We start from the raw sequence: 24,077 nt of genomic DNA on the forward strand, positions 1-24,077 counted from the left end.
TCGTTTTATTAATAAATAATTTCGCACAAATGCAATAACAATATTCAAAATACGTATTCACCCTAATCAGTAAACCGAATTCGAGTAACGTTTTCGTTTATAAAATGAATTCAAAATCACATTTTCGAGTTCTGTAAATCGGATGCACATGACTTATTCATTCTAAACATCAAAGGGCACATTCTCGCATTCGCAATCGAAATAAGTTTCGAACAGTTAGTAGCATTATAAATGTTTATACATTTCATTCGATATTGAATAAGAGAATCCCAAATATAAAATTAAAACTCGCACGTTCGAATAAGTATTCGCTCGTATGTATACGAATGCGAAAATTAGCCCCCTGTTTTGTTAATTTTTCGTTTTTGAAACCATTCGATGTACAGAACTGGGGCGATGGTTTTGCAATTGTAAAAAATGTTGACTTGAATAACTTCAATATTTTCTTTATAAAAATTATAGTCACGGGGTAAGTTTCCAATGCTTTCGTTTTCTATTTTCATTATATAATTATGTTCTAATTTTTATACCATTATTTATGAAATTAGGGGTGATCTAAAATGTACATACCTTTTGCTCCAGTTAGCACATAATTGATTTTTAACCCCTAAATTAAAATTTATAAAAGAAATACATGCACTTTTATTTTACTACTTGTACAAATATGTAAATATTTATTGTTTAAATTGTTTAATTGCAATTCAAATCATACATTCGATTATATATTAATTATGTAAATCATTAAATATTTATTGTAATACAAAAAACCTTCTAATCTACTAATATAATAATTGCAGTGTATTAAATGTAATTGTAATACAAAAAAAAAAAAATAGAAAATGCAATTCCATTTATTATTGTGTGTCTTTCATGTGAAAAAATGCCTTCATTGATTTATTTTTGCAACTTGCAACCATCTCATCTTCATTGTCTTGAGTGTGCTCTTGTATTAAATGCTTAATTTAATAATAAAAAAAAATAATCATAACAAAAGCCTCACAAATCTACGTATTGTATAATGTAAAAGTTCAAGCCAAATTATTTAGAAAAAAGCTTAATAAACGAAATACGATCTTTGGCCTCTTAAGGGGGTAAAGTATAAAGGTTTTTTTTCTATTTGAATTTGAATTAGTGGGTGGAAATAAAGAATATTTTTGTGTAAAAAAAAAATAATTTGTGTAAAATACTTGTATTTGTATACTGGCTAAGACAATATTTTAATATTAAATATTAAACTTAAAAACTAAAAACATTGTTGTTTAAATAAATGTTAATGTTAATTAATATTCTTGAATATTTCAAATTTGTGTTGATTGATTATATATTGTGTTGCTTGCATTTTGTTTGTTTTATTAATTATTCATACTTTGTCTCAATTTATTGGGATCTTGATAATGTGAGGAAATAACCGAAGGATGTTGTGGTGGCGGGAAACAGCGCACATGTTCAACATTTGAACCCTCCACATCACTGCCCTTTAAATATTTATTTAAAATAGCAAATATTTGGGAGTTTAAGACCTGGAAACGTCTTATGCGATCCACCATGCGTTTGAGTTTCTTTTAAGGGATTTTAAGAATATTAAAAACAATTAAGAGAAGCAGATTTTAATACAAGTACTTACAATTCCTTTAACATCTTCATCTTTGCCATCAACCCGTTGTACTCTCAAAATGTGATAGCAAAAATCTAATGCCTCAAAACGTCTCTGCTGACCCAGTAAAACAATCATAGCACATCCAGCCCAATTCAGACCCTCACCAAATAATTCCTCTATGGTGTATTCGGTACCTCGTACGGGTATACAATACACAAACTGCAGGGCCGACCATAAACGATGGAATTCCGAACACTCATCGACATGTATGATGCCATTAGCTGGTGCCGGTCCAGTCCAGACAGGATCGTCCAAATAGCTTTTAATGCGATTTAAAATTACTTCAAAAATACTTAGGCCACAACAAAGACGTTCGCGTGTTAATAGGTCTCCTTCGCGGGCAATCATGGCTTGCTGTTAATAAATAAATAATCAATTAATGAATTTGATGGTATTTCTTATTATTGTACCTTAGCTGTGCCCAATTTTTCTACATTCGAGACAATTTGTAAATTAGCAAATTGTGCTTCCAGACGTTTTTGTTTTGCTTCTGGCTTTTCATTTTCTATAAATAAATTAAGAATAATAATAAAAAACAAGTAAGAGATATGATTCGGCACAAAAATCCTACTGTTATAGTTAAAACGTCCCCCCGTTTGCAAACTTACCCTTACAAAATGGTCTCGGGAATATATTTTGAAATAAAGCAGCATGCAATAAATCACAAACTTCCTCCTGTGACAGAGCCTGTTCAATCAACAAACAGAATATAATGCAATTGCCAAATTCACGGAACGATTGAAATAGTTCAGTTTTTGTATCAGGATATTGTACAATATCGGTTAAATGGGCCTGATAGTAGCTCAACACACCGGGTGAACCGTATTCACATCTTGGCAATTTACAAGATTTTGGCATGGCGCTCATTAAGGTTTTGGTAAACTGCAACAGAGAACCCTGAATCAAAGGTTTAACAATATCCTTTAAAATGATATCCATAACAACTGCAATCCCCTGATAGCCCAACAAACGGCACATAGCATGGAAGTGAGGAGCCCCTACGAAACCCGTATACTGGCCATATTGTGTAGAGTAGGCGGCATTCAATTGTTTCGAGCCCCAAAGATAATAGTGCGACATTTGTGGCGGCTTTTCGCGTTGCATGGGCTGAGAAGAAGCTAAATTAACTTTACTGCGTACAAATCTTTTACAAAAAATAAAAAATATTTTAGTTTTATGTTAAAAGAAAAGAAATATATAGTAAATCTCACCGATTGGTAGCTGCATTATAACAATAATTAACCAAAAAATCATAATTTAATTCCACAAAAACATGCAGTGTTACTCGACCATACGGGGCCAAAACATTGTGATTAGCCTCCTTAACCATAGACTCGAAATTATCCAATGCTAAATATTTGGTAAGCAATTTATGACAAATGCGATTACACTCCAAAAGTCCTTCCAATTCCTTAATAATTTAATAGAAATTCACAAATTAAGATTAAAGATTTTCTTTGAGTTCTTAATTACTTACCACTATGCCGGTAATGTCATTACTTTCAAAGCGGCTTATAGCCAATTCAATACTTTTGTGCATATTGGCATTTATACGCTGCGTAATCAATTTATTCAAATCAATAGAACGTCCTAAATATTTATTAAAATTTCATTGTTATTCGTTATTCGTGTAAAATGTTTATTAGATTGGTTTCTTACCCAAAAGTTGCACATGTCTCTGTTTAAGTAGAGTTTCATAACGATTGTTTCGTGGATACGATTGGAAATTGAAACCCAACACCTCACATTCTAAACGGAAACGTTTATCCAAGAAAATACTGGAATACAAAATGAACAAGTTAAAATAAAATTAAAATTGCGATTCATCGATCGATAACAAAATTTCTATGTAGTTATACTGGGGGGGGGGTGAATTATGGATAATTGTGTAATTCGATTCGAAGTGAACATCATTCGAATTTGTATGCTTCGTACATGGAAATTCGAAATTGTTTTCTTTCTTAGAATTACACAATAACACCCCAGAATATTGTATTTTATCGAACAACAGTTTTCTTTAGAAAATTATTTATTATCGAATTCCATAACAGTATTCTACAGAAAGTTGTGAATTATTGAACAATAGCAACAGTTTTCATTAGAAAATTGTGTGTTGTCGAACGATAATAAGAATTTTCTCTATAAAAATGTTTCTTATTTGTATTATAGGCCGATAACTAGTAATTGTTTATAAATAATAGTGTACTATTCATAGGTAACTACGATTTCCTAATTCACTCACCTTCCAGCCAACTGTTTATAATGGGCGAAAATCTGTTCACTCAATTTATAAACAAACTGATCGAAACATAGATTAACCTCTGCCTCCACCTCATCATACAAGAATTGCTTACGAAATACCGTCAAGGCGTAATGAGCAGAATCATTGTACAAATCCAAAGGATATAAAACAAATCTAAACAAAAAAAAATCAACAACAAAACATATATATTATAAATACAATGGAACTTCAAAGTCGAAGTCAAATAAAAACCTACTCCATCATTGAGGGTTCTTTAGTTTGTAATATATGATCGGTTAAAATCCAAGGCATAGACATTTCAATGGGAAATTGTATGCGTTTTTCCATAGTTATCAAATCCTTGCATTCCTCATTATGCTGATGTCTCACCATGCACTTGTTCACCTTGCGGCCCATTGTCATTTCCAAATAGAACTCACGATACCAAAGTTGCGACAAATCACAACATTTCTGTAGTGTATCACTGAAATTTAACAAATAGCTCCAATAGAAAGAAGTCTTATGGAAAGAATCAATTTGCATAAGACAATTGCCATCGATATCTTTGCGCAGTGTCCGTTTTCCTCCCGACTTGTCTGCGATCAGCGATTCCAACATGGTACGCACCATATAGAGTTGGGTGGAAGAGGGTCCGACATTAAGGCGAGGCACATTTATGCGGAAACCACCATCGGGGTCCTTTTTACCCTTAATGACGGGATCATCTATGGGTTCGTAGCCTTTCTGCCAATCGGCTGCCGTTTCACGTACCGACATAATGATACTGCGTATAAGATCCTTTTTGTTTTTCACAGCTTTACGTAGCGGTTCGCGTAGAGAAAGCTGTACAAAATCCTGTAGTTCCGAATAGATGTTGCGGCGTATGGCTTCACAGAGTACCGTCTCAATACGAGCCATAAGAACCTGAAAGGAAATTGAATTGCTAAAGTATCAGCAAACTTTTATTTAAAAACTTTTTATTAAAAAACCAACCTGCAATCCCTTGATCATAGCTATAACTTCAATCAATGCAAATTTCTCCTCCGACGTATAATTATAACGTGTTGCTCTTTCATACTCTTCTGCTTCTACGGGGCATTCTTTGTTTTGATGATGATCGGTTGGATGTAAAAGTTTCCACGAATACAATTCCGTTACAACACTTGTCCATTCCGATAACAGTTGCAAACCGCGTAAAGCCAAATCAGAAGTAGCTCTATTTTCGGCATCTGAAGGATTCTCCTTAACCGTAGTGGTTACCTCATTAGTATAACGGGCCAATTCCGATATATATTTAACATGATCTTCGCGTATTTGTGGCAAATGTACCATTAAATCAGCCTGAGGGCTAGCAGCGTTGGAACTGGACAATGGCCATTTACTAGGATCATAGTGTTTGCTTCTTTTGATGTAATTGAAAGGAGCAATTTGCATGTCACCAAACAGGGGCACTACCTCAAGATTTTTGAATATGCGATCGATACGATCCAAACGGATTTTCTTTTTCTGATCCAATTTATTAATGTTGCAAGCATCACTGTCCATAAGGAAAAGGCCAAAGCCCATAACCTTAACTAGCATGTGCTTTTCCTCGGGAGTCAAATACATTTTTGTCTCGAACATGTGAACACAAATGTTCACTACTTCCGATAGCAAATCCTCATAGCCGATAATTTTCTCCAAAGTATCTTTGACAGTGTCACGGATTTTATTCTGTGTAGCCAAAAACATGGACAGGTTTTGTGATTCTTGCAAAGTATGGGAGTCCGACATAACTTTAAGAAACTGGGCAGCACGACGATATGTACTGTAATCGTTTTTAACACTGGATTTCATGTTCTTCAATTCATCCAAAACTGCAAACATATTGATAAATTTTCCCAAAGTCAAAAGATAAGCTTCAGACACGAAATCTTTACGTTTCTCCGTATGACAGAGACGTTTTACTTCTACAGAAAAGGCCTCTATAGCTTTTCGTTGGAAATACATAAAGTTTAAAAGTTTATTGACCTCCGGGGCCAAGACTTCAACTGTTTTCTCGTAAATCTCCACACGATTGGGCTGTTCGTTCGATTTGGGCTGCGGTATGGCTCGGGAACAACAACGCCAAGTATACAACATAACAGCATGTTTTTGGCCCTCGTCCAGTAAAACGTTCTAAGAGAAAAGATTACTTTTAATTGTATTTTACAAATATGTCATTATTAGGTCACACTTACCAAGTTGGCATGAGTGGTAGCTTCTTCTATGTACTTGGCTATACCCGTGACGAAACCATTACGGTCCTCAAAGTTGGTATCAAAATTCGCTTTATATATAACCGAACATGGCTGAGCCTCTATGCAAGGCTGTTCATCGGGCAGTGACAACTCGTCCAGTACTTCAACATTAGAAAGAGCATCTGCCAAAGTTATTTTTTCCGTCATCTTTTATCTTTAGCTTGTCTATACAAATTAGCATCAAATATTATTTTCCTATTAATGCTACAGCGGAAACTGCAATTTGAGGGTGCTCCACTAATCGAGACCTGCAAGTAAAACATACATACACACATTCATCATAAATTGCTTTTTTCGTATGGGTGGGTCTTGTTTGTAACACAATTTTTTCATTTCATGTTTTTTAACGAAATAATAAATTTTTTAACAAAGTTTTATTATTTTATTAATAAACAATTGTAAAATTTCACTTTTTGTTCAACTATTTTATTTAAACTTACTTTAATTTATTAAAAAATCCACTTTTATTTTGTAAATTTATCCATTTGATGAGTAAACAACGAAAGCAAATTGGTATTTTCTCATTTATCACACACATACACCCGCATAGAACTGTCAAAAATAGTTGAACAAAACGAAAAAAGATAAAAACAGAAGTAATAATTATGAGGATGCCGGATTATTATAATGCAGATGGAATCTAAATAAATACCCTGTAAAAAGCCAAAATTTATTTGGTCCTGTTAACATGCCATGCCGTCTCCAACTAACATTATAGCTAACGTCCCAAATACATAGAATATTTTTACTTCAACTGCAACTGACATTCCAATCACATGTTTAATGTTGATCGGACCATTGATGGTCATAGCTCCCATATAATATAGACATAACACACATAAATGTCCTCATTAAAAAACAACAAAAACTAGTCAAGGTCATACCAAAGCATGTAAACAAAAATCATATGCTAACTGTTGTTTTAAGTGATTTATTTATTTTTTATAACATATAAATCACAATTTGGGTATTTTGATTATACGGACAATTTATTTTCGTTCTCTATTTATTGCCAAATCAAGTATGGCATCCCTTTATATGCTTTATCCATTTTACATCACTGAACCTTAAAAAATCTTACGTTTATCAACACTGTTTTATTTAACCAGACGTCCGTTTTTTCACAAGTGCAAAAATTTTTAATCAAAACTATAATTAAAGTCGAAAAACTAACACAAACCCGTTAAAAATATGGCAAAAAATAAGAGCACAGTTTATCTGGGCTACGACGATGAGGAAATAACTGAGAAGCATGTATCGTTACTAAATAGTACACTAAATAAAATTGGTGGAACAGCGGTAAGTTGTATTGTGTTTTTGGGTTGTGTTGTGTATGTCTGTTGAATTAATTGATTTTTCCAACATGTGCTTACAAATGCAAACGACAATTAGGATTGGCCAAATGGTGAAATAAAAATACCGGCATGTCCTCTATGCGGCACAGCCCGTCCTTTGATTGTACAACTTTATGCTCCTTTGGAAATGTCGCAATTTCATCGTACGCTGTATGTATTTTCCTGTTTGAATCCTGTGTGTTCGCAAAATTCCAAAAGCTGGGTGTGTGTAAGAACCCAACACTTGGATACACCAGAGCACTGTGATATTATGAAAGTAATGGCATCACCTAAAACATCATCGGCCAGTGGTGGAGGTAAACAAAAGAAAAAGAAAGAACAAAAACAGCAATCGGGTAAAATGTCATGGTGCACCGGTACCGATGATTGGGGAGATGAGACCAGTGTAGTAGTAGTTGCTGAGGAGTCTGTAGAACAGATGGATACAGAAGCAGATGATCCCCAGGAAGCGAATGAAGAGAACGGAAATGTTATTAAAAATGTCAATTTTCCAGCAACCAACCAGCAATTGGAGTCGGATGAGGGAGAGAATGAAGATGCTTTAGCCAATGAAGAAGATGATGAAGACGAAAGCAATTCCATGGACAATGATCTTCTAATGAGTTTCAATCAAATCGATTTGCGATCTGGTCAAAACTTAGCCGAAGATCCCAATGCAAATTGTGCAGCAGGTGAATTGGCAGCCGCAGCTTCCGTTGAAAAGGAGGGCAATTATGCATGTAGTGGAGCTTCTGCAACCATTTGCGCTGAAATTGAAGGCCCCGAGACTGATGTTGTTCTAGTAGAAACTCCTCAAAAGCCTGAACGTGATCTAATAGCCTTATTAAAGCATACTCCTACCCCAGCGGTCTTGGGTCCTTTAGCTAAATTATCGGATATTACCTTGAAACCATACTTTATGGCCGTAGATGTTGAGTTGAAATTGGCAACTAAAGAATATGATCAGTATGGTGGTTCCTTGTCTGCAGAGCATATACGTGAATTATATCAGGAATATAAGAAACAAGATGAATCTGCTCATTCGCCAAATAGTGCTATGTCCGCTAGTGGCAGTGGTGGTGTGGGTGGCGCCGGAACTCCTGAGGATCAGGAGGCTTATGAGAAAGCTTTACCAGCTCATGGTGACCTTATGTTTCATAATTTTTTGAGTACTATTCAACAAAATCCAGGACAAGTTTTAAGGTATATGCTTACTATAGACATACAGTACAGTGCAAGGCATCAGCAACAATAGTAGGGTAACATAAAAGCTGATTTATTTTTTAGAATTTTACAATTACAAAAAAAGGAATTTTAGGAAAGTGCACATATTGAAGACTTGACAAAAACATTAAAAGAATAATTTATTTTATTTTTTACTAAAATAATTAAGCCGTAGTATAAGAGTATGATGCACAATAATATTTTGTTTAAAATCCTTAATATTTTCTACAAATCTTGGAGGCATTTATACGATAAAAAAATTACTTTCTATTTAAATTTTTGGGCATAGAAAACAAACACTACAGTCAAACACCTAAACCTAAGTGGTGAAAATGTAATCGTAAAAAAACTAGTACGTGAAAACACAAAAAGCACTCGTATGTGTTTTTTTTTTTTTTTTTTTTATTTTAATTTCTCTAAACACAAACCTTTATTATAATCAAAATCAGTTAAGAAACAATCAAATTTATGAAAAAATTATTTAATTAAAACATTTATCCTTTAAAATTACATACTTTTAACATTGGGACAGTGCAATCGTTATATCTTTAGTTTGGTAATTTTGTTATATTCTAACTTTGTTGCTAATATTCAGTACATATATTAAAATTAACTTAAATCGCATTTTTCTTATAATAAATATATCCCTTTTTTCAGATACTCTCGTGATACTTTGCCTCTTCTAATTTCCCCTCTCCAAGAGCCTGCTCCAAAATGTCCCAACTGCAATGGTGATACTATATGTGAAGTTCAGATCCTATCGACACTTATACCAAAATTAAAAATGCAACAGAATGATGAGAATGCTCCCCTAGAATATGGAAATGTCTTGGTTTTCACCTGCTTGAAAAGTTGTTGGGATACACCCGACAAAATGCGCTATGAAAAGGTTATAGTACAAGTTGAAAAATAAGTAACTTCCAAACGAAACTACAACGGAAAACATGTAAACGAAACCAAAATAAAATGTACACATAAAATGTGTACATAATCTTTTAATTACTAAATATGAACAAAGGAAGGTACCTTATAGAGGAATGAATGATTAAAGCAAAAAACGAATACGAAATATCTAAACTACTTACATACATATTATGTATTATTTAACAGCAAACAGAACATACTCAAACTCAACCACGAAGACACTTTTTGAAAAAAAACAGAAAACACTCAAGGATTGAATTAATTACATATGTATTTATAATGTTAGTAAGGGTAATAATGATGAGTAATTTGTTTTATTTATTTTAATTAATTATGAAAGGAAAATAATCTCTGTCCCCAAAATTAAACGGCTTCATTACGGAAACAAACTTAACCTACACTTAATTATAAGAAATGGATTTTAAAAAACACTTAATTTATAATAGTTGTTTATGGAAATTTTTAACTTAAAACAAACGTAAAATTAACTTATCTTAATAGCCTAGAGCTTTTTGGTCAATTTTTCCAGTCCACTTTAAGATTATAAACATTTTGAAAATTCATTAAAGCACTTATTGTTTTTAGCATTTATTTCTTTATTGAAATTTATTTATTTAGTTATATTTATTTAGATTTTTGTTCCAAAAACACATCCCTTACTTTTATTAGTTTTAAGATCTATTCCAAACTCTCTACTTCTATATATTTTATTTTAGTGAACAATAATGTGATTTAAAATGTTTAATTTTAACAAAAAGAAAGAAAAATCTAAAAATCTTTTATTAAATTATGCTTTAATGTAGTTTTAAAACTAAAAATTAAATTGAGTAATTGATGAGAATGAAATACATAACATTTTAGTGTAAAATTCTAGATTGAGAAAATGATAAAAACACGAAAAGAACTCAAAATAAAGTTTTTTACTTGGGGAATGAAAAGCTGCTGAAATTATAAAGTATTTAATTTTTATATATGTTGCATCTTATATATAAAAAGAAATGTACATTTTGATGTCACCACTAACTGCGAAAACGGGTCGACCGATTTCAACCAAAATTTCAGGGTACGTTGGGGATGGTCTGTAGATGGTTTATGTGAAGTTTTCACGAAATCGGCATAGTAGTTCCGGAGATATGGCATTCTTCTGTACGAGTGTTAGTAACTGAACTCCTCCGTAACGGCTGAGCCGATTTCGATGAAATTTTTTGTGTGTGTTTGAGTTTGTCCCTGGATGGTTTAGATTCACAATTGACCTATATAGGTACAATGGGCGTGGCACCTCCCATACAAAATAAAAATTTATTATTGCATATCTGGAGTACTATTATAGTGGCAGTCTTCAAACTTTGTATGAGCTATGGTAGAACAACGTTTGCCGGGACAGCTAGTTAATCATAATTATTGGCATGACAAATGTCCCATTATTAAAGGAAAACCCGAAATAAAAAGGGTGGTTAATTAATTCAAGCATTCAAATATTTAAATTTGTAGGTGTAAAATACATGGTAAGTAAAGTTTTGTCTTTCGAAACATAGCCAGTGGGATCTCATATATCTTAAAGTTCCGGAGTTTTTTCCGCTTGTCGACATATCACCATTGGCAAACCTTTTGTTGCAGATGCCTCAAAGAACGCAACATAATGTAGAACCAGAAATGGCTGAGATATATGCAAAAAACCACGACTACCTCGATTTTTATACCCTTCACCATGAGTTTTCAAGGATATAATATATGTATAAGTTTGTCATTCCGTTTGTAATTTCTACATTTTTCATTTGCGACCCCACAAAGTATATATATTCTGGATCATTATAGATAGTCGATATAGCCATGCCCGTCTTCCGTCTTTATGTTGAAATCAACTTTCCGCAGCCCTCAAATAATCGAGAAAATCGGCCCACAAATGGCTGAAATATAAGGAAAAAACAATCTCGATTTTCTATTTATATTTGGATTACTAATTCATTAATATAGACAATCGGGAGTTTGTTCCCCGGGAGTTTTTTTCCATTGAATTTGAATAGGAAAAATGAGAAAAGGGGAAAAACTCCCGGGGAATTTTTATTCATAATTGGGCTGAATATGGATATATAGCAATGTTGAAGACCTTTTCAACGACGTATATAACGCCATTGTAATTCTTTCCGACAATAGGTAAAAATCGGGAAAAATATTTTAACCGTTTAGAAGTTACAAATTTAATTCCCTCTGCGTCATGAATATGAACTTAACGTATACATACTTGGTGAAGGCTGTATATTAGGGCTGTAACTTTTTTACATTTTTTGCAAATATCAAAATGGCTATTTAAAAAAATGGTATTACTTTTTCGCGGTTGTCAAAAAAATTCACCCACAAAACTATTTTTTTATTCAAAAAACGAAAATTGTTTTTTTTATCAATATATCAACCTGGCTTGAATTTATTTTAACGGGAAAAATCCGCAATAAAACTAAATGCTCCGTTTTTTGCAAAAATTTACGACACCACTGTATTCTGGTAATGGGTGAAATAATAAAAACTCAAACTGTTAACTAGATTATATTATATTTTTATTCAGAATAATATTTATATATACACTTTTATATAAACTAAAAGGAAAAGCTAAGCGTTGAAATAACACTTTATGAAAGTAGCTTTTAAAAGTTAAATTTAAACCAAAACTAAAAAACTTCATCAATTTATCCGTACTACCCTCGATATCTGGGCAAGTTTATAAGCACAACATTCACCATTAATCACCCCGACATCCTAAGCTAAGGGAGCATCTGCATCTAAATGATAGCTGCGTACTGGTGAAAACCATAAGGGTGGATATTTCGAAGGGTTTAATTCAAATTCCGAAGTTGTTTCGTGTTTATTACGCGTTTGTACAATCGAATAATGCAACCACACCAGCTGGGCAAACTTTTTCTTTGACTTATTCAAAATACGAAATTCTATACAATATTTTGTACTATTAAAAGCCCCCTCGTCATATGTAGCACTGGCACGTCTATTGTGTCTTGTGTACCCTCCACCGCTTGTAGCATTTGTTATAAATTTAGTTTGTTGCTGTTGTTTGCTAACCACAATAGTCAATGTTGAACCAAACAGACGATATTGACCTCGTAAAATGTCCGGTCTTAATTGATGGAGATTTTTAAGTTTGGTCACACCTTGGGCGGGCTCATCGGAACTGGTCATCATTAGAACAGTGCCATCGGGAAGAAAACGTATGTAACGATAATATTCAACTAATTGTACCGGACGATAATATTGATCTTGGAAACTATTTTCACCCATGCGCAAATAAGTTGTTTTACTAATGTAGCAGCCACTGAATAGGACACGTTCACGTTCTATAAACATTTGACGCCATGTAGCATATCTGGGTATGACGGGGCAATGGCCGTCGATGGTAGGCTGTTCTTCCTCTGCTGCCGATTGGGTGAGGGTGCCCACATTGTTACCCCAAACTCTAAATAGATTATGTAAATTGTTAATTTTTTTTTTTTGAGATTTGTAATTTTCTGGAAAAGTAAATCAAAGTGCTTTATTTTCATTATTTATTGCATTATACCTTCGATTTGAAATTCTGTAAATTTGTTGTTTGAAATATGTATATTAGCCAAGCAAGCTTTAATATCATATAACGCTATAACTTTTAAAATCTCGGTTTTATTTTATTACTAAAAAAATTCCATTTCATAATAACAACATTTTAGTACAGCAAAAAAAATTACGATAATTTCAGCTTAAAATATGTCAGTTACACTAACAAATTCGCAATTTCACAGAAAACAAGCAGATGTACTTATCCAGAAATATTACATTTCAAAAACTAACTACAACTTACTTAGCACTCGCCGACTTCCACAGCTCCTCGTCTCTGGCCAGTAAGTACATGCCCTTACATACGGCGGCGCACTGTTCCAATGAGCGCATATCTAGCTGGTTGGAAACAACCCAACGCAATATATAAATTAACAATTCTGGTGGCAATTCAGAAATATGCATTTCCGTCGAAATGACACCAGGATCACGGCTACTTTGTATTAGTTGACCATGCTGGTTGTGTGATAAATCCAATTGAAATTTTTCATATAAATCCTCTGGCAAATCCTCATCAACCAAATCGATATTGTCTGCGTTAGCCTCTGGAGCATTTAATACTACTTTCATGGGATTTTGTAGATTTGTTTTAAGTTTTTGATGTTCATAGTACTTAAATTCAATGTCAGGTTCAATTTGTACGGCCTTGCGATAGAATGGTATGGCATCATACACCTTGCCACTTTGCTCCAATTCTACGGCCTTATGGAATAGATTTTTAGCTAATGCCTGCTGTTCGGCCTGCTCATCGTTGACGAGAGGCTTAAGAACATCTTCAGCCTCTTGCAGTTCTTCGGCAGTTTGGGTCTGCTGTTCTGATGTTTCATTAATGCCGGGGTTGTTTTGTTTCTGTTTTAATTCTCTTTGCCAATTGCTGCGAAAATCATCCAATGCTGAACGAAAATCGTTAGGCATGGTTTGGAAGGCAGTCAAAGAAGATTCCAAAGAATCTTCAGACACACCTTCGCCACCCTCACCACCTGAAGACATTATTGCTTATAATTATTTACTTCCACTCTATTTGTTTTATTATAATCTCGTGTTTTGTTTGGCGTATTATTTACTTTAGTAAATTTCTAACTTGCCGTCTAGTTCACGGTCAGTATATCGTATGATGAAAGGTGGTGCGTATTGTTGAAATACTGATGATAATAGCAAAATCTTAGAGCTCAAGTACTGCTGCAAATAAGTTAAATTATTTATTTTGGTTTGTTGATACGTTAAACAACTTGTGGCCATTCTAGGCGTTAGCACCACCAATACGTTCAAAGTTATATGTATATTTAAATATTTATAGTTAAGTAACTTCTTTCTATGTTTTTTTTTACTATAGCACTTTTAAATAGTATTTTTTTCTTTGCCAATTTTCTGTTTCAAATATAACCAGAGCAGTTTTTCTTTCAATAAGCACTTATTCCAATTTTTACTGAATTTATTTTTGTTTTTTAATACATTTTATATTCAAAAGTAGATGAGAAAAATGTTTGCAATATTTTCTGTATATTATTTTACACCGGTGCCCGAAATCCTTTATTGTTTTCCATGACCTTGTTTATGTCTTTTAGCCGAAATCCCTCTATGTTACAAATTACGTAGTTGAAAACAACCTGAGCGAAAAAAAACAAAGTTTTGTTTTTTTATTACATCAATTATTTTTGTTCATTTTTCTTTTGCTCTCCCACGTTTTAACGGTCAGCTGTTTATGTTGTCACAACCAAAGTATATTTATACAAGTACATGCAAGTGATCAGCTGTTTATTTCATTTTCCTTTGTAAATACTTGTGAGATTGTCAAAATTTTTTACTTTGTTGTTTTTCTTTCTATATTTGTCAACAGTTTTTGACAATCTCACCAGTTTTTACACAAACAAAATGAATGTTGTTTTTTTTATTGCTGATTTGTTGTAGAGTTGCATGTACTTGTATAAATATACTTTGGTCACAACGAAACAGCTGTCAGTAATAGAAAAGAGTTGCCATTCATTACACTTACAAAAATGGAAAAATAGAAAATACCTACATGTTATAAATCAAGATTCGCAGTGCATTTAAGAACAGAGCCTCAAGCTAAAAAAATCTATTCAATCTTAATTCAGGATTCTTCATTTTCATTTATTTCAATAGAAGGAATACATTCAGCTCCCTAACCCACTTAAAATCTTAAGTATTTTCAATAATAATTATAATATCCCCAAGATATGTATGAACCCCATTCAAAGGTTGGCTATCGTTACCCCTAAGCCACCGTTGCCAGAATAACTGCTGTTAATATTACCCTTACAATCGTAAATTCCGTTACTTCTAAATATAAATTTAATTTTATGAAAATACATATTTTTGATTTCAAAATTGATTTTATTGAATTGTATAGAATGTAAAATGTAAGTAACCATTTAGTCAGGCCAACATTACCATTACCGAATAACAGCAAATACCGTTACCGCTAAGCTACCATTCTCACGACAATTGGATCTTCGCTTCGGAACTACTCGAATCTCATTCGGCCAAAGATTGTCAACTAGGCAACAGCTATATCAAGCGCAAGTTTTATTCCCAGAAATCTGCACACAAATTGTTTACATCACAACAATTGTGAAAAATGCTATTAAAGTTTAATTTAGTCCAAGCTCAATCCAATTCAAATAAATATTAAATTTCAAAAGATTTAAATATTAAATCACCTATAAATTGAATATGGCAATGCTCTAAATACTAGATCATTGAAAAATACAACTCCATTTGTTCTAAAACAAATGATACCGTTATAATTGGGATTTACGAAGATATATGTTAAAGGAAAACAGCAAAATCATTAGTTTTTATAAATTAAATACAACTTTGTTTGATGTATGTCCAGAAAAGTTAATAAAAAAGTATTTTTTCACTTAAAATTTGATTTTCATAAAAAAATGACGGTTTCTCTAAATGAGTCGGAATTGCAATTGGATGAACCAATACAATCAAATACAACAAGTGTGCTTAAAAGAAGAGCGAAGACAACCAATGAAATGGTTGATGACGCTTTTATTAAATTACACACGGCAAAGGGTAGGAATATAGTTTCTGAAGAACTACAATTCAAATTCTACTTTTCAAATAAACTTATTATTATCTTATTAATTTTATGTTCTTAAATCGATACAGGTGTTACTATATATCAAATCTATAGGTTCGTCTTGGAAAATTACAATTTAAATTCAATATCTCCCAATAGGAAAGTTCTTATCAAAAAACATATAATAACATTACGAGAATCTGAAGATATTATAAATAAAACAGGCAAGGGACTTATAGGTCACTTGAAATTGGTCGATAAAAACAAGTTTATAAATAAGATTAAAAGAAATATGAAACAAGCAAAAGAACGCCTTAATGCTACTAGAAGATTAGCTAGGAAAACAAAAATCAATAAATCCGAGTCAAACCCGAAAGTTAATACTAAAAATAAGAGTAAACAAACCGCTGTAACAAGTAAGGCGGCTAAAAGGAGCTTCAAGAAACCAGCCATCAACAATAAAATTGCACCAGTTATTCCAAGACAAGTTACACCACCTTTATTACGAAATAATAACATCTCAATGTTTTCTACACCCATGGTAGCATCACAGGTTCATGCTTCAACGCCATTTGCTAGTGCGGCACATGTGCCTCCGGCACCAGAAGTAACACACAGAGCAAATAGAAAAAGAGTCGCAGAAGATGAATGCGTCACACCACGCAGCTCTTTGCCGGGCAAAAAGCGTAGATTACTAAACCGTCCTGAATAAGTGCGTTATGTTAAAGTCTACTTTAATTATCCAGATATTTTATATATTTTATGTTATTTGTAAAATATTTATTTAAATATCACTTTTCTGTTCATATTATTTATATTGAAAGAATACTTTTTTTAATTTTTAAGGGTATTTTGTAGTTTTATTTTTCTAGATTTGTTTTGAATTAAAATTTTCACAAATTTTAAGTCTTAACAAGTCCCTCAACATTTCAATACATACGGTTTTTTGTTATTAACAACCTTATTAGTATTGGAAACTTTGTAAATATTTAGTTAATTTATTTGTAAATAAAAATGAAATACATTACAAATAAAATTGTTTTGTTTCAGTAGGTACAAGTCTGAATTCTTTCTCATACTGAAAATTTCAATTAATTTGGTATTGGGTTGTATAATATGTTTTATTTTGTTTTAATTACAAGGAAACTAAATGCTATTAGTTTATAAATGATCACAGCTAATTGAAACGGTAACAAGTTTTGGATTAATATATAGGAAAATCTTTGTTCGGACATACCACTATATATATTTTGATCGCAATTGTACTCAAATGCATGAAACAATTGTTTATTTATTGCTAGATGAGCTCCCCGAAAAGTGAGAAGTGAAAAGAAGGCAACATATTAAAAATTAAAATTCCGAATTTTTAAACTTTTTTCTTTACAATACATCTCCTGAAAATTTCGAATCGAAGCCGTTCTCACGTGATGCCATTACATACATGGACCATTTCATTTATATATATATATATATATATATATATATATATATATATATATATATATATTTCAATAACCTAGCCTGTTGGCCATAATCGGTCATAAATTTCACTCAAATAATTCGACACAGCCGAATATAGAATTTTTGTTTTACCGTAACAGCAAATAACGTTACCGCTAAATATACTGAAATAATCAAAATTAGCGTTACGGTTTGAATTTGTAGCCATCCTTGATCAATTATATCACGGCTTAGAAATCCAGATACACAATGGTCAAATTTATTTTACTAAAACAAAATAACGTTACCGCTAAATATACAGTAATAATCAAATTAGCGTTACGGTTAACTTTTAACAGTTTTGAATCTGTTAAAAGTTAGAAATTCAGATACACAATGGTAAAATTTGGCAGGTATTATTGTACACTTAATTGTAACTTAACTTAATTTATGTATAACATAGAGAAATATACATAGAGCGGAAACTCTCCTGCCAAAGACCTAACTCAGTTGTCAAAAACATAAGTGGTGTGAATGCATTAGTAAAAAACTGTGTGAAAACTAAAACAACGATCGTATATGCGATTATTTTGAATAATTTTTTTGTTTGAGAATTTTTCTAGTTTCCGCTCTGTCGGAAGAATTTTCAACTCTGTTTATTTTCTTTTTAGACATCATTTTCTTTAATAGACATCATACGGACGGGCGGAAGAGTTTTAAACTCTATGGTATGCCGAACACTAGTTTCGCATAAAATAGTTATCTTTAATGAGTTAAACAATTTTAGAATTTATATATCACGTAAAAGGTATTTTAAAAAACTATCCAATGACATACATATATACTGACCAAATCCAATAAAAAACAAGTAAGAGTGCTATATTCGGCTGTGCCGAATCTTATATACCCTTCACCAAATTATACTTCAAAATTTTAAATATTTTTAGGTAAACAAAATTTAATTTTTTTTCCAGTTGTTTTTTGAATTTTTTGAAAAAAAAAAATTTTTCGATTGTTATTTTAAATTTATTTTTATACCCTTCACCTTCGTGAGAAGGGTATATATAAGTTTGTCATTCCGTTTGTAATTTCTACATTTTTCATTTCCGACCCTATAAAGTATATATATTCTGGATCCTTATAGATAGCGCAGTCGATTAAGCCATGTCCGTCTGTCTGTCTGTCTGTCTGTCTGTCTGTCTGTCTGTCTGTCTGTCTGTCTGTCTGTCTGTCTGTCTGTCTGTCTGTCTGTCTGTCTGTCTGTCTGTCTGTCTGTCTGTCTGTCTGTCTGTCTGTCTGTCTGTCTGTCTGTCTGTCTGTCTGTCTGTCTGTCTGTCTGTCTGTCTGTCTGTCTGTCTGTCTGTCTGTCTGTCTGTCTGTCTGTCTGTCTGTCTGTCTGTCTGTCTGTCTGTCTGTCTGTCGTTGCAAATGTCTTTGAAATATCTATCATTAGATATCCATATTGTCTATATTAATGTCTTAGTAATCCAGATATAGGTAAAAAATAGGTCAAAAATAGAGGTTGTCTTGGTTTTTTCCTCATATCTCAGCCATTTGTGGACCGATTTTGCTGATTTTAAATAGCAAAATTCTCGAAAGCATGTCTGACCGAATTATTGAAGATTTGGATCCCGAAGATATCTGGGGTCTTCAGAAAACTGATTTCAACAGACAGACAGACAGACAGACGGACAGACAGACAGACAGACAGACAGACAGACAGACAGACAGACAGACAGACAGACAGACAGACAGACAGACAGACAGACAGACAGACAGACAGACAGACAGACAGACAGACAGACAGACAGACAGACAGACAGACAGACAGACAGACAGACAGACAGACAGACAGACAGACAGACAGACAGACAGACAGACAGACGGACATGGCTTAATCGACTCCGCTATCTATAAGGATCCAGAATATATATACTTTATAGGGTCGGAAATGAAAAATGTAGAAATTACAAACGGAATGACAAACTTATATATACCCTTCTCACGAAGCTGAAGGGTATAACAAAGAAAAACTAGTAAGAAAGTATAGTCAGTCAAGCCCGACCATATAATACCCTACACTAAGTAAAAGAGCAAAAACATTTTTCTTTTAAAATTTCAATAATTTATATTTTTGAGTGATTTTCGGAAGTGGGCCTTATATGGGGGCTATGCCCAATTATGGACCGATCACCATGAAATTAGGTCGTGTGATTTATGTCTACATGAAAGTTTACTATGTTGAATTTTGTGAGTATACCAACATTTTTAAGCGATTTATGCACGTTAAAGTGATTTTCGGAAACGGGTCTATATGGGAGCTATGACTAATTATGGACCGATCGTAACAAAATTTGGTGACATGAATTTTGTGTATATAAAACTTATTTGGAGCGGAATTTGTGGAGATACATATATAAATTAAACATTTATGACCGATAAAGTCCAATTTCGGGAGGACATTTGTATGGGGGCTAGGTGAAATAATGGACCGATTTCAGCCAGTTTCAATAGGCTTGGTCCTTGAGCCGAAAAAATAATCGACTCAGAAAGTGATTCTAAGTCGATCGGTATACTTTAAGGTGGGTGTTAGACTAATATTTTTGGGCGTTACAAACATCTGAACAAACGCATTATACCCTCCCCACTATGGTGGTGTAGGGTATAACAAGTAAGAGAGCTATATTCGGCGGTACCGATTCTTATATACCCTTCAACAAAAAATAAGTAAACAAATCTAGGTTGTCCTGGTTTTCTCCTCATACATCGGCCATTTGTGGACCGATTTTGCTGATTTGAAATAGCAAACTTCTCGAAAGCATGTCTGACAGAATTGTTGAAGATTTGGATCCCGAAGATATCTGCGGTCTTCAGAAAATTGATTTCAACAGACAGACGGAAATGGCTTAATCGAATCCGTTATCTATAAGACCCCTTTCACACTAAGCAATTTAGTTGCGCAAATCTCTTGTGTTTGTAGATGCCAGATGTAATGTCGGGTTAAGGAGAAGAAAATTTTGCATGCTGTTTTGTTCTTGGGTAAGAGACTTGCGCAACTAAATATATACTTTATAGGGTCGGAAATGAAAAATGTAGAAGTTACAAACGGAATGACAAACTTATATATACCCTTCTCACGAAAGTGAAGGGTATAAAAATACAATATATCGAATATTCAAAATTGGGAGGCCCATATCTCGGGAAATATGGACTGGCGACAAAAAACAATATACCATCACGTTCAGAATAAAAAGGTTTTAGCTCTCATAAAGATTTGGTAACGATCCGGAGTTTAGCCAAAGTCTGCTTTTACACAGGGCAAGTTTACTTGAAGCAAGTCTCGTCGATTCCCTTTTAAACTTGCTCGTCTGCAATTTTGTATGTCAAAACCTAATAGACGCCATATTGAAAATGAGAAAACAAAAGAGAATTGAAGAGACTTGCCAGTACAAGCAAGTGTGTACCCTCTTCTTTCTTCTTGCCACACTCTCCTATAAACTCTAGACTTGCGCAAGAAAAATTGCCCTGTGTAAAAGCAGACAAAGAAAATTCGAGTTAAAAAAAGTTTTTCCCGACTTTTACCCTGTTGTTTTTGTAAATGTTTTTGTTGTTGTGGTTTTGTAGCCAGCTAAAAATTCGCATTAGCTAACATCTCACGTTTTGTTTTCATTGTCTATAAAATGACAACAACAAATTTTTGCAAATGTTTTTGCATCGCTGTATTTGTTTGTGAACGATGTGAATGGAACGAATGAACCGTTAATAAATTGCGTTGTTTGTTTGGCATGTGATTTTTTAGTGTTTCAATTTTGTACGTTTACGGTAGTTTTGTATTTTTGCAATTTGTTTAATTTGCAGAATTATTGAATTAAGTTGGGAATTAAAGTCAAGCTGTTGCAAACAGTATCAAATAGTAACAATGAGCGAGGTTAAAGAAATAACAATAGTGGTAAAATGGAGTGCAAAGGAATATCCAATAACTGATTTGACAGACCAAGATACAGTGGCTGTCTTGCGCCATGAAATCTTTAAAAAGACACAAGTGCGTCCGGAGCGCCAAAAACTTTTAAATTTAAAGTACAAAGGTAAATATATATATGATTATTTGATTATTCATTTGAGTTTGTGGACGCCTTTGAATTTTTTTATGAATTTTATTTGGTCCAGGTAAACCCGCTGAGAACAATTTAAAATTGGGTAATTTGGAGTTGAAGTCCAATTTTAAAATAATGATGGTTGGTTCCACTGAGGCTGACATCGAGGATGCCTGTCAAAAGCCCGAAGATTTGGGTGATATAATTGATGATTTAGAGTTTGAGTCTGAAGAAGAATCGGTGGAGAATTCTTCAATTTATTTGGCGAAAATAGAGAAACGCATTAAGGAATATAAAATAACTGAGTTAAATCCTCCTAGACCAGGCAAGCATTTACTAGTGTTGGACATAGACTATACACTGTTTGACCACCGTTCGTCAGCTGAAACGGGTGCGGAACTTATGCGTCCCTATTTACATGAATTCCTGACCATTGCCTACGAATTCTATGACATTGTCATATGGTCTGCCACTGGCATGCGTTGGATTGAGGAGAAAATGCGCTTGCTGGGTGTTAGTAAACACATCGATTACAAAATAATGTTTTATTTAGACTCCAATGCCATGATCTCTGTTCATACATCCGATAGAGGTGTTATAGACGTTAAACCCCTGGGTGTTATATGGGGTCTGTACCCACAATACTCGGCGGCTAATACTATAATGTTTGATGACATACGTCGTAATTTCTTAATGAATCCTCGCTCTGGTCTACGCATTAGACCTTTTCGACAAGCCCATTTAAATCGTGATACAGACGAAGAACTAATTAAACTTTCCAAGTATTTAACCGATATAGCTAAACATTGCAAAGACTTTACCAAGCTGAATCATCGCAAATGGGAACATTATGATCCGCGTAAATAAATAATTTCGTTTGTTCGTTTAGTGTTTGTTTGTTCGGTTTGATCGCGTGTGTTAAAATGTGATTGCTTTAAAAGCAGTGTCGATGTTTATTTTTTTTATATATAATTTGCTTAACTTTAAATTAAGGACTTCCGTAATTTATTATTTATAAAAAATACTGTTTAAATACAAGTGCTCTTAATGAATTGCCACAAATTTTAAAAAAAACTACATATAAACAAATTATTTTCTAATATACATCATTGCAACATTCCACATAAAACATACATAAATGCATACATACATCCCCTATACATCAATCAAGAACACATACATACATTGAAAATTAATGGGGTAAGTTTAATTTTCAAAAAAATTGTAAAAGAAAATAAAAAGAAAAAAGAAGTTTTTTGAAAATTGTTTAAACGATATTCTTATTTATGTTCATAAATATATTTTATAGCATATCGTACTCGTTCAACAATACTGCATTAACTCAAAATTTTAAAATGTTCAGTAGAGGCCAAATACTCTTTGTGATTACATTTTAAGAGAATTTGAAAATCCGAATACATCATATTATGCAAATTCCATTTGAAAATATATTTACATAGTTGTTCTTTAAAATTTTTGCAATTATTTCAAAATAAATCTATTTTTTGAGTTAATACCATTTTTCTGAAACTTCTCGATATTTTTTAGTATTATTTTATCAACAACAGTATTAACTCAAAATACAACCAAATTTAAATAAAACAATTTGATTATTTTATAACTTGAATAAAGGCTCAATTCAAAATAATACATTTTTTTATGAAAATATACGATGTATTTCTATTTAAATTTTTGTATTAACTCAAAATAATACCTTTTTGTTGATACAAGGTAGTCACTAATTATCACGAAAATGGTCTCAAATGTGGTTTTCGAGATAAAAGAGTAATCGGAATACGTTGAAATTTTTACAGTAGATAGATATTGATGTTGTTAGTTGATTACTTGCAAAAAGTGAATTTTTAAAAATTTTGAGTTAATACAGCATTGTTGAACGAGTGCGGTATTTCTTTGAGTTGATAAGTTATTGGATAATTATAAAAATATACATAATTTGAGTTTTAAAACCGAAAATTTAGTAAAATAATTCAAAGTTAAGAAATGAAAAGCAAATATTTGTATGGATAAATCAATACAGATACATATTAATCGGCTGCTATCACTAATATATAAAACAAACAAATGTAAAAATGGTTGTGGTTTGGAAAGAGGTACAAATATGTATCTCTGGCTCTGCAAACCACAACCATAGACAAATTGTTATAGAACATCCACAATTTGATATTACTTTTTGGATAACTGACATTTGTTAATCAGTGAAGCAAACCAGACGA

General features: G+C 32.8%; 4 protein-coding genes across 4 annotated transcripts; 2 read left to right on the forward strand and 2 right to left on the reverse strand.

Moving 5' to 3' along the window:
• Positions 1-640: 640 nt before the first annotated feature.
• Sra-1 (Cytoplasmic FMR1-interacting protein Sra-1) lies at positions 641-6,738 on the reverse strand. Its single transcript, XM_065515430.1, has 12 exons — positions 6,619-6,738; positions 6,119-6,426; positions 4,893-6,056; positions 4,156-4,823; positions 3,900-4,073; positions 3,317-3,435; positions 3,135-3,247; positions 2,869-3,068; positions 2,266-2,801; positions 2,068-2,162; positions 1,625-2,011; positions 641-1,559 (listed from the first exon to the last, which is right to left on the reverse strand). Exons 2-12 carry the CDS (start codon positions 6,323-6,325, stop codon positions 1,353-1,355), a joined length of 3,870 nt encoding a protein of 1,289 aa, XP_065371502.1. The 5' UTR covers positions 6,326-6,426; positions 6,619-6,738; the 3' UTR covers positions 641-1,352.
• Positions 6,739-7,271: 533 nt separating this feature from the next.
• On the forward strand, positions 7,272-10,575 carry trus (programmed cell death 2 like trus). Its single transcript, XM_065515431.1, has 3 exons — positions 7,272-7,477; positions 7,571-8,715; positions 9,394-10,575. Exons 1-3 carry the CDS (start codon positions 7,370-7,372, stop codon positions 9,647-9,649), a joined length of 1,509 nt encoding a protein of 502 aa, XP_065371503.1. The 5' UTR covers positions 7,272-7,369; the 3' UTR covers positions 9,650-10,575.
• Positions 10,576-12,190: 1,615 nt separating this feature from the next.
• On the reverse strand, positions 12,191-14,894 carry LOC135963528 (F-box only protein 9). The gene is made up of 2 exons (XM_065515432.1): positions 13,499-14,894; positions 12,191-13,120 (listed from the first exon to the last, which is right to left on the reverse strand). The coding sequence occupies exons 1-2, from the start codon at positions 14,242-14,244 to the stop codon at positions 12,412-12,414; spliced, it is 1,455 nt and encodes a 484-aa protein (XP_065371504.1). The 5' UTR covers positions 14,245-14,894; the 3' UTR covers positions 12,191-12,411.
• A 6,740-nt stretch (positions 14,895-21,634) lies between these two features.
• Positions 21,635-22,988, forward strand: Ublcp1 (Ubiquitin-like domain-containing C-terminal domain phosphatase 1). Its single transcript, XM_065505431.1, has 2 exons — positions 21,635-21,834; positions 21,917-22,988. The coding sequence occupies exons 1-2, from the start codon at positions 21,669-21,671 to the stop codon at positions 22,708-22,710; spliced, it is 960 nt and encodes a 319-aa protein (XP_065361503.1). The 5' UTR covers positions 21,635-21,668; the 3' UTR covers positions 22,711-22,988.
• Positions 22,989-24,077: the final 1,089 nt, after the last annotated feature.

This window comes from Calliphora vicina, chromosome 1, assembly GCF_958450345.1.
Source record: "Calliphora vicina chromosome 1, idCalVici1.1, whole genome shotgun sequence".
NCBI classification, from domain to species: Eukaryota; Metazoa; Arthropoda; class Insecta; order Diptera; family Calliphoridae; genus Calliphora; species Calliphora vicina.

Bases quoted from the DNA above. Each gene is read 5' to 3' on its own strand.
- LOC135963528 (XM_065515432.1), bottom strand. From the start codon at position 14,244: ATGTCTTCAGGTGGTGAGGGTGGCGAAGGTGTGTCTGAAGATTCTTTG. The intron at 13,121-13,498 runs GTAAGTTGTAGT...TAATCTATTTAG, and splicing joins TGGAAGTCGGCGAGTGCTAA to AGTTTGGGGTAACAATGTGG.
- trus (XM_065515431.1), top strand. From the start codon at position 7,370: ATGGCAAAAAATAAGAGCACAGTTTATCTGGGCTACGACGATGAGGAA. The intron at 7,478-7,570 runs GTAAGTTGTATT...AACGACAATTAG, and splicing joins ATAAAATTGGTGGAACAGCG to GATTGGCCAAATGGTGAAAT. The intron at 8,716-9,393 runs GTATATGCTTAC...CCCTTTTTTCAG, and splicing joins AATCCAGGACAAGTTTTAAG to ATACTCTCGTGATACTTTGC.
- Sra-1 (XM_065515430.1), bottom strand. From the start codon at position 6,325: ATGACGGAAAAAATAACTTTGGCAGATGCTCTTTCTAATGTTGAAGTA. The intron at 4,824-4,892 runs GTTGGTTTTTTA...ATTTCCTTTCAG, and splicing joins CTATGATCAAGGGATTGCAG to GTTCTTATGGCTCGTATTGA. The intron at 1,560-1,624 runs GTAAGTACTTGT...ATCCCTTAAAAG, and splicing joins ATGAAGATGTTAAAGGAATT to AAACTCAAACGCATGGTGGA.
- Ublcp1 (XM_065505431.1), top strand. From the start codon at position 21,669: ATGAGCGAGGTTAAAGAAATAACAATAGTGGTAAAATGGAGTGCAAAG. The intron at 21,835-21,916 runs GTAAATATATAT...TATTTGGTCCAG, and splicing joins TTTAAATTTAAAGTACAAAG to GTAAACCCGCTGAGAACAAT.